Genomic DNA, 14,881 nt, shown 5'->3' with positions numbered 1-14,881 from the left:
GTTAATCTGTTAAATCTCTTAAAAGGGGGAGTTTTCTGTTCAGAATTTAAGAGATGCTGATAAAAAGAGAAATGATTTTCGAGTTTGTGGTTCCTCAGCTGTTTGAAGCCACATCACCCTGCAATGGTCCAAGAAGCTAAATAAACTGATATAGCTGGCTTAGCAGGCCATAATGAGATCCCATCTGACTGTTATCTTGGTTAACATCTGACACCCTCTTTTAGTTTAGTTTAGTTTATTGGATTTATATACCGCCCTACTCCCAAAGGATTCAGGGCGGTGAACAGCCACAAAGTAAAATACATATATACAAAATTTAAAAGCTGAATAAAACCGAATTAAACAGTTTGGCCCCAGACAGAATTAAAACACCCCAATACTTTAAAAACAAATTAAAATTTACATTTTAAAAGGAAAAGGGGAGAAAATGAAGATTAGGCCAGGCCAGCTTGATGGAATAAAAAGGGTTAAACTTCTCCTCCAAGGAGCTTCCGATGGTGGGATGGCAGAGGAGCTTATCCTGAATATCTTAAAATTCGGGCCCAGTTTGTGTGGGAGAACATGCTTAAGTTACTCCTTGAATCTAAAACTTTGTTCCTTTACTACAGCAAATACAGGCGGTCCTTGACTTACAACAGTTCGTTTAGTGACCACCCAAAGTTACAACAGCCCTAAAAAAAAAGTGACATGACCGTTTTTCACACTTACGACCGTTGCAGCATCCTCGGGGTCACACGATCAAAATTGGCAATTGACTCATATTTATGACGGTTCCAGTGTCCCGGGATCATGGCGCGATCCCCCTTTTTACGACTTTCTGACAAGCCAAAATGACGGGAAAGCCAGATTCACTTAACAACTGCCACGGCTAACTGAGCAGCTGTAGTGGTTCACAAGCGTGGCAAGAAAAGTCGTAATGTGGAGCAAAACTCACTTAGCAGCTGTTTCGCTGAACAAGATAAATTTTGGGCTCAAAATTTGTGGTCGTAATTCGAGAACTACCTGGGCTCATAAACTTCTGTTCCAACTTCTTTTAAAGACACCTCGCCGAATTGTAAATAAAGTTTACATCGGGTTCTTCCATTTTCAGACACCATTATTTTTAGTTTCAGGTAGAAGAAGGTACATTTTGACCAGAGCATCCCAAAAATGCCATGTTTTGAGTGGCCTAGAGGTGAAGCTCTCGCCTCACAATCAGGAGGCTGTGAGTTCGATCCTAGGTAGAGGCAGATATTTCTCTCTCTCTCTGGGCACCATGAGAATATATCTGCTGAATATAACTCCTCATTGGCAACAGGAAAGGCATCCGGCCAGTAAACACTCAGCTCGTAAGATCTCCGACCTCCGGGTGTTTCGCTGCGCATTGAAGACCCTGTTGTTCCGCCAGGCTGGACTATCAACACAATAGTTTTAAATTGGGGTATTTAAATTTTTTGGGGTTTTAAATCTGAGCCAATTTATTTAATTATTTTAAATTTTATATTGTTGTTTTGTTTGTGTTTTTAAATAGGCTGTACACCGCCCTGAGTCCTTCAGGAGAAGGGCGGTATAGAAATAAAATTATTATTATTATTATTATTATTAGCTCCATTCAGTTGCCCAGATTCCACCCCGCAAGGGATTATGGGGCCGTTAAAAGAGGAGGAGGATGACCCAAAAGTGCCATGTTTATTTTCTCTTATTATTTCTGTATACATGTATGTGTGCACCATAGTAACTGGCACAAAAGTTTTAGATTGGAAGATTAATGCTTGCTGTTCTTGTCACCGGCTCCAAATATATTTCTGAATACTTTTTTCTATTGATCCTTGCTGGATCGTGTCACTTTTATTCTGAACACGTAGACGTAATTCAACTCCCATCTTGTTTGCGGCGGCTTTTATTTGTTAGACGTTTGTCAGCGATGGATTTTACCGTCCCCAGAGGGCCGTATTGATCTATATCGTATCCCTGTGGTATGCCTCATTATTGCTTAAAAATACCCCCTTTAAATAGGGAACGGTGTTTGCAGACTGGCATCCGGTTCTTCACTAATCATCTCTCGTATTCTTCATAGCGTCATCAATCTGCCATTGAAGTGCAATAAAATCTGTTCACATTTATTGCGACTGTTACAATGATAATTGGATAATTTTTATTAAGTCGCAAACAGGGAGATGATCTCTGTCAATCTGTGGTTAATTTTCTCTTTCTGATGCAAACAGAACAGAAGAATAGAATAGAATAGAATAGAATAGAATAGAATAGAATATGGAATGGAATGGAATGGAATGGAATGGAATGGAATAGAATAGAATAGAATAGAATAGAATAGAATAGAATAGAATATGGAATGGAACGGAACGGAACGGAACCGAACCGAACCGAACCGAACCGAACAGAACAGAACAGAACAGAACAGAACAGAACAGAACAGAACAGAACAGTTGGAAGGGACCTTGGAGGTCTTCTAGTCCAACCCTCTGCTTAGGCAGGAAACCCTATTGTATTTCAGATAAATGGTTATCCAATCTCTTCTTAACCTAACAATAATAATAATAGAACTGTATTCTATTATTATGGAATTCCTCTATTAGCATAGCTGGAGGAACCCCCACTGACTCCAGTGGAACGTAACTGGGAATACAGCTAGTCCTCAACCTACAACAGTTCGTTTAGTGACCGTTCAGAGTTTCAACGGCACTTTAAAAAGTGAATTATGACCGTTTTTCCACATTTATGACCATTGCAGCATCCCCGTGGTCACGTGATCAAACTTTAAATGCTTGGCCACTGACTCATATTTATGACGGTTGCAGTGTCCCCGGTGCAGTGTTTGCGACCTTCTGACAAACAAAAGTCAAGGGAGAAACCAGATTCCACTTAACAACCGTGTTGCTAAACAGCTGCAGGGATTCACCTAAACACTGTGGCAAGAAAAGTCATCAAATGGGGCGCAACTCACTTAACAAATGTCTCACTTAGCAGCCGAAATGCTAAGCGGGACTGTCGTCCAGTGAGTTTTGCCTCACTTTACAATTTTCCTTTGCTGCAATTCTTAAGTGAATTGCTACGGTTTGTCAGGATTCCGAGTAATAGATCCATATCAAGCTAAATTCTGAGGCAGGTGGATTCCTCACAGAATAGCTTTATTGGAAATATCATACTGGCACAGATTGGTGAAAACCAACTCTGAAAGTTTCCCGCCGTTTTCACGTAGTTAAAAGTAAAAGTTTTTCCCTCAACCCCAAACAATCAGTCACATGGTCCAATCAAGGCGCTGTCTGGTTGCCTGGTGACATCGCTCCTCCTTCCTCCGACCAGGTGTGACCTTGGTTCCCAAGAGAAAGTATTTTGTTTTGACTAGACAGCCCCACCTATCTCTAATCCCTCCCTCCTCATCCCTCAGCTCCAGTGTGGCAGCACTGAAGCTCCAAGATGGCTTCGGCCAAGCCAGCTTCAGGATTGACACTGTTGTTAAGTTAGTGACATGGTTGTTAAGTGAATCCAGCTTTCCCCTTGACTTTGCTTGCCAGAAGGTGATCCCATGACCCTGGGACACTGCAACTGTCATAAATATGAACCAGTTGCCAAGAGAAGAGACTCTCTTCTTGCATCTTGCTCAAGTCTGTGAAGTTCCTTCTGAACGTCGACTCGACCTTCCAGACTTCGATTATGATGCTTCTTCGTTTTCATCCAGAATAGCACTTCCTATCATAACATCCACATTTTCTCATTTCCGAATAGTTTTCTGGCCTTAAACATTTAACAGATTGTTACGCAAGGAAATGCATTTTCTTAAGAGGATAGAAAGTTCCACACATTAATCATATTTTTAAGCGGTATCTTATTTTTAGCGAAACACAGAAAAACAGTTGTAGGGAAGATACGGGTAGTAGTAACTTTCCAATTTGATCAGCTCCCTCTTAAAAGGCTGAGAAACTGACGGGTTACAAAGCAATCAGCCGGTATCCAACATATTTTTTTTTATTTTTATGTTCAAGAATTTCTTCGATCCTGAGACATTCCTTAAAAATTTTAATATTTGAAGCATACCCAAAAATGTTTGGGTGCTGTGGAATATGTACTGTGTTAGCCAAGTCTTTTGAAATTGATTTTCATCAATTTTATCTTCAAAAGATACAAAGGTAAGCTGTTTCTTTTGAAGGAGTGTCGGAACAAAAAAGTCGGTCGAAAAAATTGGTTTGTGTTTTGTACACTCACACCCTGCTCCAGCCTTGTATTTAATTTGGGGGCAATTCAATTTACTATAATTCTTACGAGCTTGCCTGTTAGAACATAAAGATGTTGTTTGCTGTCATAGTAAAACTTTTATGGGACTACGTACAACCGTGATGGTGAACCTATGGCACACAGAGCCCTCTTTGTGCGCATGTGCACTGTCGCCAGCTGTTCTGATTTTCAGCGTGAAAACCACCAGCTGGTCTTTGCGGGCACCAGAGCACTGGAAAATGGCCTGGAAACAGCCTGGAAAATGGCTGTTCGGGTCATTTTCAGGCCGATTTTTGGACCATTTTTCAGGCCTGAAAATGTCTGAGAAAAAGGCCTGAAAATGTCTGAGAAAACGGCCTGAAAATGTCTGAGAAACGGCCTGAAAATGTCTGAGAAAACGGCCTGAAAATGTCTGAGAAAACGGCCTGAAAATGTCTGAGAAAACGGCCTGAAAATGTCTGAGAAAACGGCCTGAAAATGTCTGAGAAACGGCCTGAAAATGTCTGAGAAACGGCCTGAAAATGTCTGAGAAAACGGCCTGAAAATGTCTGAGAAAACGGCCTGAAAATGTCTGAGAAAACGGCCTGAAAATGTCTGAGAAAACGGCCTGAAAATGTCTGAGAAAACGGCCTGAAAATGTCTGAGAAAAAGGCCTGAAAATGTCTGAGAAAACGGCCTGAAAATGTCTGAGAAAACGGCCTGAAAATGTCTGAGAAATGGCCTGAAAATGTCTGAGAAAACGGCCTGAAAATGTCTGAGAAACGGCCTGAAAATGTCTGAGAAAACGGCCTGAAAATGTCTGAGAAACGGCCTGAAAATGTCTGAGAAAACGGCCTGAAAATGTCTGAGAAAACGGCCTGAAAATGTCTGAGAAAACGGCCTGAAAATGTCTGAGAAAACGGCCTGAAAATGTCTGAGAAAACGGCCTGAAAATGTCTGAGAAACGGCCTGAAAATGTCTGAGAAAACGGCCTGAAAATGTCTGAGAAACGGCCTGAAAATGTCTGAGAAAACGGCCTGAAAATGTCTGAGAAACGGCCTGAAAATGTCTGAGAAAACGGCCTGAAAATGTCTGAGAAACGGCCTGAAAATGTCTGAGAAACGGCCTGAAAATGTCTGAGAAACGGCCTGAAAATGTCTGAGAAAACGGCCTGAAAATGTCTGAGAAACGGCCTGAAAATGTCTGAGAAAACGGCCTGAAAATGTCTGAGAAACGGCCTGAAAATGTCTGAGAAACGGCCTGAAAATGTCTGAGAAAACGGCCTGAAAATGTCTGAGAAAAAGGCCTGAAAATGTCTGAGAAAACGGCCTGAAAATGGCTGAGAAAACGGCCTGAAAATGGCTGAGAAAACGGCCTGAAAATGGCTGAGAAAACGGCCTGAAAATGGCCCGAAAAACGGCCAAAAATGGCCAAAAAACAGGCATATGCGTGCCGGCCAGCTAGTCTTCGGGTTTCTGGTGCTCTGGTGCGCACACGTTCGGGTTTGGGCACTCGGTACTGAAAAGGTTCGCCATCACCGACCTAAACCGATCGTGACATTCTTGACTGGCCTGATTTGCTTTGCTTATGTGCCATCAGATTGTGTCAACTCTTAGGCACTACATAGGTAAATTTTCTCCAGTACAGTCTATTTGTCAGGCACAAAGAATAGGTACCATATGTTAAGTTCCAGTTAAACTCTACACAAGAAGTCAACTAACGGGTAGCACTAAATTGGCGGAAGGAAGGAAGGAAGGAAGGAAGGAAGGAAGGAAGGAAGGAGCAATAGTGCTTGGACTTATATACCGCTTCACAATGCTTTACAGCCCTTTCTAAGCGGTTTACAGAATCAACACACTGTCCCCAACAATCAAGCTCCTCATTTTACCGATCTCGGAAGGATGGAAGGCTGAGTCAACCTTGAGCCCCGTCAGAATTGAACTGCCAGCAGTGGGAATGCTGAGTTAGCTGCAATACTGCATTCTCACCACTGCGCCACCACGGCTCTCGTAGTTGGAGGTATTTCCACATGCCCAAATTTCCCCAGGTTAGGAAGCAAGACCCTGTCTGAAATAGCTGGCTTTGAAGTTGTCCGCACTGGCTAAGAATCCTAAGAAGGCTACTACAAAGAATAAGGGAATTACAGAGTTGGGTGGGACCCTTGGAGATCTTCTCGTTCAACCTCCTGCTCAAGCAGAAGACCTTTCATTCTAGACAAGTGGTTGTCCAATCTCTTCTTAAAAACCTCCAGTGTTGGAGCACCCATAACTTCTGGAGGCAAGTTGTTCCACTGGTTAATTGTTCTAAATGTCAGGAAATTTCTCCTTAGTTCCAGGTTGATTAGATTCCATCCATTGTGTTCTGTCCCCGTCTCACACACGCACCCCCACAGACAGGCAACAGTTAAAGAACTCAGCCGAAAACAGTTTATCTGGTATCAGAATTGGCAGCAACTCAGTGGCTGACTGCCAGGTATTCTTTACTCATGAGGGGGGAGTTTCTCCCTTCGTCCGGGAACAAAGCCAATACATAATAATCAACAAAGTCCAGTAAATACAAAGAAGGTCGTCCGATATCCGTTTTTTGCTTGTCACAGAGCTGAACTGGCCACCACACCCTCTTTTATACCCTGTGGGGTGTGGTCCAATGACTCAGCCTAATCTCGGGCACGCCTCTTCTTCTGTTGCACGTACTTATCTCTGCGACGCTGCCGAGGATCCAGCCAAGACTCATCTCCCTCATTACTGTCCACCTGTGGCTGCGTGGACGTGCTTGGCCCCGGCCCTATCTCTTGCCCTTCGGCGGACACCGAAGGCATTGCCAGAGAGGAGGGTCCTGGAGAGGGAGGCCTTGCCAACTCCTCTCCTTCACTCTCGGAGTCCTCTCTTGCCGATAACACAGGCTCAGGTAACGGAGCCACAACATATTGTTTCTTGTCCGACCTTCAGGTGCTTTGGAGAATAGCTTGACTCCCTCTTCTTTGTAGCAGCCTCTGAGATATTGGAACGCTACTGTCATGTCACCTACCCCAGCCCCTCTTTTCACAACACCTAAGACGTGGTTTTCAGAATTTTTTTTTTTTTTTTTGCTTTCTTTTTATCAGAACAGTTGTTATATAATATTCCAAAAATGGCAAGCACGGCTCATAACGAATCCAAATGGATTTAAACAAACCATCCAGCCTCTTTGTCAATGAACGATTGTTCCACAAATTGTTATACAGTGCTTTTTTTTTTCTTTTTCTTTTTTTTTCTTTTCTTTTTTTTTGGGGGGGGAAAAAATCTGCTTCATTTTGTGTTATGCCCGCAGTTAGATCACAGTGTGAGTGGTAATATAAGTACTGTATGTTCTTTTACTTTGATGCTATTTCTGCTGAGCTTCACATGTGGGCGGATTGGAATACACTAACGGGCCCACCTGCTGCACACAGATAAATGTGTCGAACTGGGAACACAAAAATTGAGTTGTCTAGAAATGAAGGATGGAACCTTGGCAACCCCTCGTGCTCTCTGAAAATAAGAAGAACAAAAAAAAGAAATTAAAGTTTGCCTTGACACACTATATTTAAGTTTAAAAAAACAAAAAAAACCCTCTTTACTATTTTTCCCAGCGTTGTATTCTCCTGCAGCGGATAAAAGTCTGTCTTAATTGAAAAGAGAATGTAATGTTTTTTAAATATATATATATATTTCATCGTTCTCCCGTTTTATATTAATAAATGTGAATGTTTCCCAAGATGTAGGAAGTGAGCGTACACAAGCATGAAACTCAAAAGGATCGGAACATTTTAGGATTCTGTAAATAAAGGCAAAGAAAGACACTCTAGAGCTGAATTCAGTGCCGGGAGGGGGGTAGCATGGGCTCATCCTCCATGTAATTTCCTTGACAACAGTATGGAAATGTTTGGCCATGGCTGTCTTCTGAGATGGCTTGCAATTTCTTGAGAGGGATTGGGGTAGGTTTTGGAGATCATTCAAGTCATGCTTCGAAAGTGTTCGCTGTGCCCCTCAAAGCCAAATTGCCGCATGGAACAGAACGGAACGGAACGGAACAGAATTGAAATTAATGGAATCGAATGGAACAGAATAGAATAGGAATTAAGAGTAGAGCAGAACAGAACGGAACAGAACAGAATTGAAAATAATGGAATAGAACAGAATGGAATAGAATAGAATAGTAAAGGAATTAGAATAGAGTAAAACAGAACAGAATAGATGGAACAGAACGGAACAGAACAGAATTGAAAATAATGGAATGGAATAGAATAGAACATAATTGAAAATATTGGAATAGAACGGAATGGAATGGAATGGAATGGAATAGGAATTAGAGTAGAGTAGAACAGAAGAGAACAGAATAGACGGAACAGAACAGAATTGAAAATAATGGGATGGAACGGAATGGAACAGAACAGAATAGATGGCACAGAACAGAATTGAAAATAATGAAATAGAACAAAATGGAACAGAACGGAATAGAATAGGAATTAGAGTAGAGCAGAACAGAACATAACAGAACAGAATAGATGGAACAGAACGGAACAGAACAGAACAGAATAGAATAGATGGAACAGAACAGAATTGAAAATAATGGAATGGAACGGAATAGAATAGAATAGGAAGTAGAGTAGAGTAGAGTAGAGTAGAACAGAACAGAATAGATGGAACAGAACGGAACAGAATTGAAAATAATGGGATGGAACGGAATGGAACAGAACAGAATAGGTGGCCCAGAACAGAATTGAAAATAATGGAATAGAACGGAATGGAACAGAACGGAATAGAATAGGAATTAGAGTAGATTAGAACAGAACAGAACAACAGAACATAAACAGAACAAGAATCAACTTGCTGATGGTGGTATGTTTAGGCAGGCCATGGCCATCAATTCCGAAAGTTCTGCTCGCGGATCGAATCTGTAAGCAGCAGTTCAACCAACGTGCTTGCGGAAGGGACTCCTGAAAGGAGGTGAATTACGAAAGACTCTTCAGTCTGCCATGCTGCGATGCACAATCAATGCGTGTCCAATTTAATCAGGAAACAGTGTGATCAGAACGTCTTCTGCACTCGTCCCAAGAGCAAAGCGCTAGTTGCTATTTATAGCTCAATGGGTTGAACTGTGAGGTTCCGTTCCCTTTTGGCACGGATGATGTTTGATTTCAAACGTCTGCAAGAAAACCACCAAGCTCAGGAGAAGCACCAAGGACCCCCAGAAGATAATACTTTCCTACGAGTTGTAAAACCAGTCGCAACGTATTTGTATCGGGGGTGAAATCCACTTACCTTCGCTACCGGTTTGCAAATGTGAGCGAGCACGCCTCCTCCACGCATGCGCAGAGGGTCAAAAAAAGAGACTTGATGACATCTGGGCGGGTGGACGGAGCCGCCGGCGCTACCGGTTCGCCCCGAACTGGATAGAACCGGCTGCATTTCACCACTGATTTGTGTCCACGTATAACAGGAGCCGATCTTAGTCGGCTCTGCCTTTTCTGTACAGTCTCTTTTTCCTACCCCAAATAATGTCCCAGATGGTAGGGGCAGGACAATCCACTCTGCCGCACTTCTCAGCTGGGCGAAAAAAGAAGAAATATAAGGTCGGAATAACGCGGGGGCGGGTGGGAGGGCCCAGCTCCCGAAGAAAGAGAACCAGTTCGGTGACGTAATAGCGTCCCGGGCCGAACCTTGCAGTGATACTTGCTTTTTAATGGTGGTGTTCAGATTAAAAAGTAAGCGTGTGGTTGCCTATAGTATCGCTGGAAGTTATCACTGAGCCGTGGTGGCGCAGTGGTTAGAATGCCGTATTGCAGGCTGACTCTGCCGACTGCCAGCAGTTCGATCCTGACCGGCTCAAGGTTGACTCAGCCTTCCATCCTTCTGAGGTTGGTAAAATGAGGAGCCAGATTGTTGGGGGGCAAGAGGCTGACTCTGTAAACCGCTTAAAGAGGAATTGTAAAACATTGTGAAGCGGTATATAAGTCCAAGTGCTAGTGCTTCTTCCTTCCTCCCTCCCTCTCTCCCTCCCTCCCTCTCCTTCCTTCCTTCCTTCCTTCCTTCCTTCCTTCCTTCCTTCCTTCCTTCTTCCTTCTTCCTTCTTCCTTCTTCCTTCCTTCCTATCTTCCTTCCTCTCTTATTCCCTTTCTCATTCTTCTTCCTGGTGGCGCAGTGAGTATTGCAGGCTGACTCTGCCCACTGCCTGGAGTTTGATCCTAACCGGCTTAAGGTTGACTCAGCCTTCCATCCTTCCGAGGTCGATCAAATGAGGACCCAGATTGTTGGGGGGCAAGAGGCTGACTCTGTAAACCGCTTAGAGAGGGATATAAAGCATTGTGAAGCAGTAGTTAAGTCTAAGTGCTATTGCTATTATGGATCCCTTCCAACTCTTATTATTGTTGTTGTTATTGTTATTATTTTAAGATGACAACTCCGAGATTTTTGGGGGGGGGAAGGGCGGGAATTCAAAATTACATTACCATGCTAAATTAGGATTTATTATATAATTTTACAGTTGAATGTTGCTTTGAAATGTATAGTATAAGGGGGATATAATAATATTGTTAGAAAGAAAGGGTCAGCATATGGGGGGTGGAGCAAAAAGGATGGTAAAGTATTATATAATCTGTTATTAATTTGAATTTTATTCTGGAGAAGCCACGGGGAGGGGGGGTTAGGGAGGAGGGGGGGAAGGGGAAAAAATCTGTATTTGAAAAACTTTTTCAATAAAAAATAAAATAAAAAAAAGATGACAACTCCGAGATTTTTTGGGGGGGGAAGGGCGGGAATTCAAAATTACATTACCTAACATTCTTTTTTCCCCCCTCTTCATTCCATTTTGCAAAGGAAGTGAAGTATGTAAAGTCGGTATAAATCCGTCCAGTGAATTAATCGGTTTTTGTCATTTGCTCGCTGCAGCTGTCGACGCAGGGAGAAGCCAGCCAGGTGATCGGACCGTTAACCGAAGGGCAGAGAAGGAACGTGGCGGTCGTGAACTCCCTCTACAAGCTGCACCAGTCTGTTCTGAAAGTAAGTGCCGAGGAGATTTTCGCGACAGGAGAGCTTTAATCGCCGGAGCGCTCCAGACACCTGAAGTGAACCGAGCCACTTCTCAAATCGTTTCTCTGAACATTGGAACGGAGCTCAGTCTTTGCGCAGGTAGTCCTCGACTTACAACCAGCGGTGGATTTCACATATTTTTACCACTGGTTCCCCTCACGCGGGCTCACCTTCTGCACATGTGCCTAGACTTCTGCATGGTCGCTGCGTGCGCACGCCTTCCGTTCATGCCCTTTGTTCACGCGCATTACATCCAGGCGGGTGGGCAGGGGCGGGCCCACCTGCAGTCGCCGCTACCGGTTCATGCGAACCGGTCTGAACAGGCTGTATACCGTCTCTGCTTACGACCAATTGTTTATCTGCCAAAAAAAAAAATATCCAAGGTGGATTCGGTTACAGCCACAAGACTGGTTTAATAATTACCATAATAACTGAAACATTGACAACCACAATGACTTACGACTGGGTGGTGGGTCGCAAGGCGAGGACAACCTGGATTTCACCCGCACTTGACAGAATGAGATACAGTGAATCCTCGACTTACAATCGTTTGTTTAGTGACTGCTTGAAGTTACAACGACACCGAAAAAATGGGACAGGACCATTTTTCCCACTTAACGGCTGTTGCACCATACCCGATGGTCACGTGATCAAAAAAAATCAGACGCTTGGCAATTGACTTCTATTTATGACGGTCTCAGTGTCCCGGAAGTCACGCGATCCCCTTTTGCGACCTCCTGCCTAGCAAAGTCATCGGGGAAGCCCGATTCACTTTACTAAACTTAACAACCGCAGTCGTCCACTGAAACTGTGGCAAACAAGGTCATCGAATGGGGCCAAGCTCCCCCTTAACAGCTGTCTCGCTTAGCAGTGGAAATTTAGGGCTCAGTTGCGGTCGTTAAGTCAAAGGACTGCCTGTACAGCATCTCTGCGCGGCCTCTTGGAGGAATCGGATTTATTTTTTTAAAAAAAAAAAATTTAAATTTTATTTCTTATACACATATTGTAAATGTACATTCTGTTATCCATAATTGATCATACATATATATATATTTTGTAAAGAAAGCATAAAGATAAGGCATTTTGATTACATTCGGGATTGCTCTTCTACCCTTTCTTTTCCCTCATTTTACAACAAACCTTTTTCTCCTTCTTTCCCTCCCCTACCTCCTCTCCTCTCCTACTCTCCTTCCTCTTCCCTACTTCCCTTTCCTTTCCCCCACTCCTCCCCTCTTTTCCCCCTCTCTAGCCTTCTCTCCTACTCTTTTCCCCTATCCTTTCTTACTCTCCTTTCCCCTTTCTTCCATTCCTCTCTCTCCCTCTCCTCTTCTATCTTACCCGCTACTCCTCTCTCCTTTCTTTCTCCTTCGTTGTCCAATATTTCCCCTATTTGATATCCGAGCATCCCCCGAAGGAATCGGATTGAGAAGAAGTGAATCGAGCATATTTTTTCTCGTCGGCACAGCTGGTGGATCAGCTGGCTTTTTGTGGCCCGCTTGTAAAATAAAGATTTGCCGTACTTGGACCTCACTGCACCGTTTAACGTTGTCCCCCGTATTTTTTCTTAGGTGATCTCCAACCAAAGTGGATTTCCAACCGCTTCGGAGGAAACTGTTCATGCTGCTTTGAAGGTAGGTGTGTATGATAAAGTCAGATTTAAATCTTGCTTTGAACAGCACGCTTCCTTTCTGTCCGGTCCCAACTAACTCGCGGGTCAATGACAAGAGGAAAGAAGGACTTCTTGTGTCGTTTTGAGCTTCTGAATAGAATCACAGGGCTGGGAGGGACTTTGGAGGTCTTCTTCTCCAACCCCCTGCCCTACGCAACAATCCTTATATCACAGGTTCCAATCTGGGTCGGTCAGCGGGACCATAAGGTTTTTGTCTTCTGAACTTTGGGACTCATGTTGGAGCCCATCTTCAGATGAATCCTTATATCATCCTCTTTTAATGACCCCGTAATCCCTTGCAGGGTGGAATCTGGGCAACTGAATGGAGCTGAGTGTTTAGTGCCGGGATGCCCTTCCTGTCGCCAATGCGGAGTTTTTGTGCACCACAGTTCCGAATGGGAGACCGCTTGTTTAACGTAACTGTTAAGGATATTCTTGGCTCATAACCAATGTTGTAGGTTATTGAGCAGAGTGCCTTTCGAGTAAACGCATGAAAGGCGACTGGGAGTGGTTGTGAACAATCAACAGAGTTAAAAGATCAATCCAGGGATATTTCAAGTACAAAGTCTTCTTACCAGTTGTAGTCATACACAATAAAACAGTTCTTCTTGAGTTTCAAAACAGGAACAAGTTCAATATCAAAACATTCAATAAATAGTAGAAAGCGACATGTAGCTATGATCATGCAGAGAGATCAAGTAGAGAGTTACAGCAAATAAGCAGGTAAAATGGTGTAGTATCCACGCAAGCCATGATCCTGACTTCCCTTAAGTACATTGGCTACAGAGCTTAGCCAATCAGGATACAGGATGATGCAATACAGTCTTAAAGCAATATAATACCTTTCTGATTGCAAACACACATTGTTGGTTTATATATTGCCTGACCAACTAGTTAGACAAATAACCATTTCCTAACAGTAACTATACCTTGAAACTTGGAAAGTGTGCAGTTCCTTTCTGACCTGGGTTTTATCCTTGGTTCTGCCTTCCAGACAATCCATGGTTTGATGGGCAGCGCCGTGCAACCTTTGCTGGACTCGGTGGGCGACTCCATAGAAGCTATTATCATGACCATGCATCAGGAGGATTTCTCCGGGTAATTGAGTAACTGCTCCTCTACAGTTTCTACAGGAAGTAAACCGCGTGAAAAATGGAGAGTCTGTTGGTTTTGCGACCCCCCACAAAAGAAACATTAATCTAGCTGTATTGCAGCCTATTATGGAAGGCAAGCAGATGTTTGCTGCGGAAACGCAGGCAGCGTAACCAACAGAATAACTAGAGTTGGAAGAGGGACCTTGGAGGTCTTCTAGTCCAACCCCCTGCTCAAACAGGAGACCCTATATCCGTGATGGCTAACCTTTTCCAGATTGAGCTCCCAAAGTGCATGCGTGCGCCTGAACCCCCAAAATGCAATGTGTGTGCGGACCCAGCGCATGTTCCCTGCCCCCACGCATGTGCACGTGGCCCCCTGCATGTGCCCCCCCAGCATGCACATGCAGCCCCCCGCACGCATCCGCTGCATGCATGTGCACCCCATGCCCCCTGTGCATGCACATGCATCCCCCATGTGCCCCCCCATCCTCCTGCGCATGCTTGTGCGACAGGTGGTGGGTTCCTCTCGATTTGACCGTTGAAGCGTTGCCGTGGCCACAGGATCAAAATTCAGACGCTTGGCAACTGGCTCATATTTATGATGGTCTCAGTGTCCTTTTGCGACCTTCCGACGAGCAAATTCCATGGGAGGTGGGGGAGAAGCCAGATTCCCTCAACAACCATGTTCCCAGTTTAACACCTGAAGTGATTCACTTAACAACTTTGGTAAGAAAGGCCGTAAAATACTTGTTGGGATAAGAAACATTTGGGAAAGCTTTTAAGGGAATCTGGCTTCCCCATTCAGTTGGCTTGAAAGAAAGTCGCAAAAGTGGGAATCACGTGACACCCCTCCCCCTGGGACACTGCAACTGCCATAA

At 43.8% G+C, this 14,881-nt stretch overlaps 1 protein-coding gene across 1 annotated transcript in view; it reads left to right on the top strand.

The window, feature by feature from the left end:
* The window catches only part of COG5 (component of oligomeric golgi complex 5), a 156,658-nt gene that overhangs the window by 129,410 nt on the left and 12,367 nt on the right, over positions 1–14,881 (top strand). The window contains exons 15-17 of the mRNA XM_060692686.2: positions 11,100–11,210; positions 12,809–12,871; positions 13,904–14,007. Of these exons, the coding sequence (XP_060548669.1) occupies positions 11,100–11,210; positions 12,809–12,871; positions 13,904–14,007 (278 nt within the window). The remainder of the gene's footprint in view (positions 1–11,099; positions 11,211–12,808; positions 12,872–13,903; positions 14,008–14,881) is intronic.

Source organism: Pantherophis guttatus, chromosome 7 (assembly GCF_059756535.1).
Source record: "Pantherophis guttatus breed Tessera chromosome 7, ASM5975653v1, whole genome shotgun sequence".
NCBI lineage: Eukaryota > Metazoa > Chordata > Lepidosauria > Squamata > Colubridae > Pantherophis > Pantherophis guttatus.
This window is presented reverse-complemented; position numbering and strand designations above follow the sequence as displayed.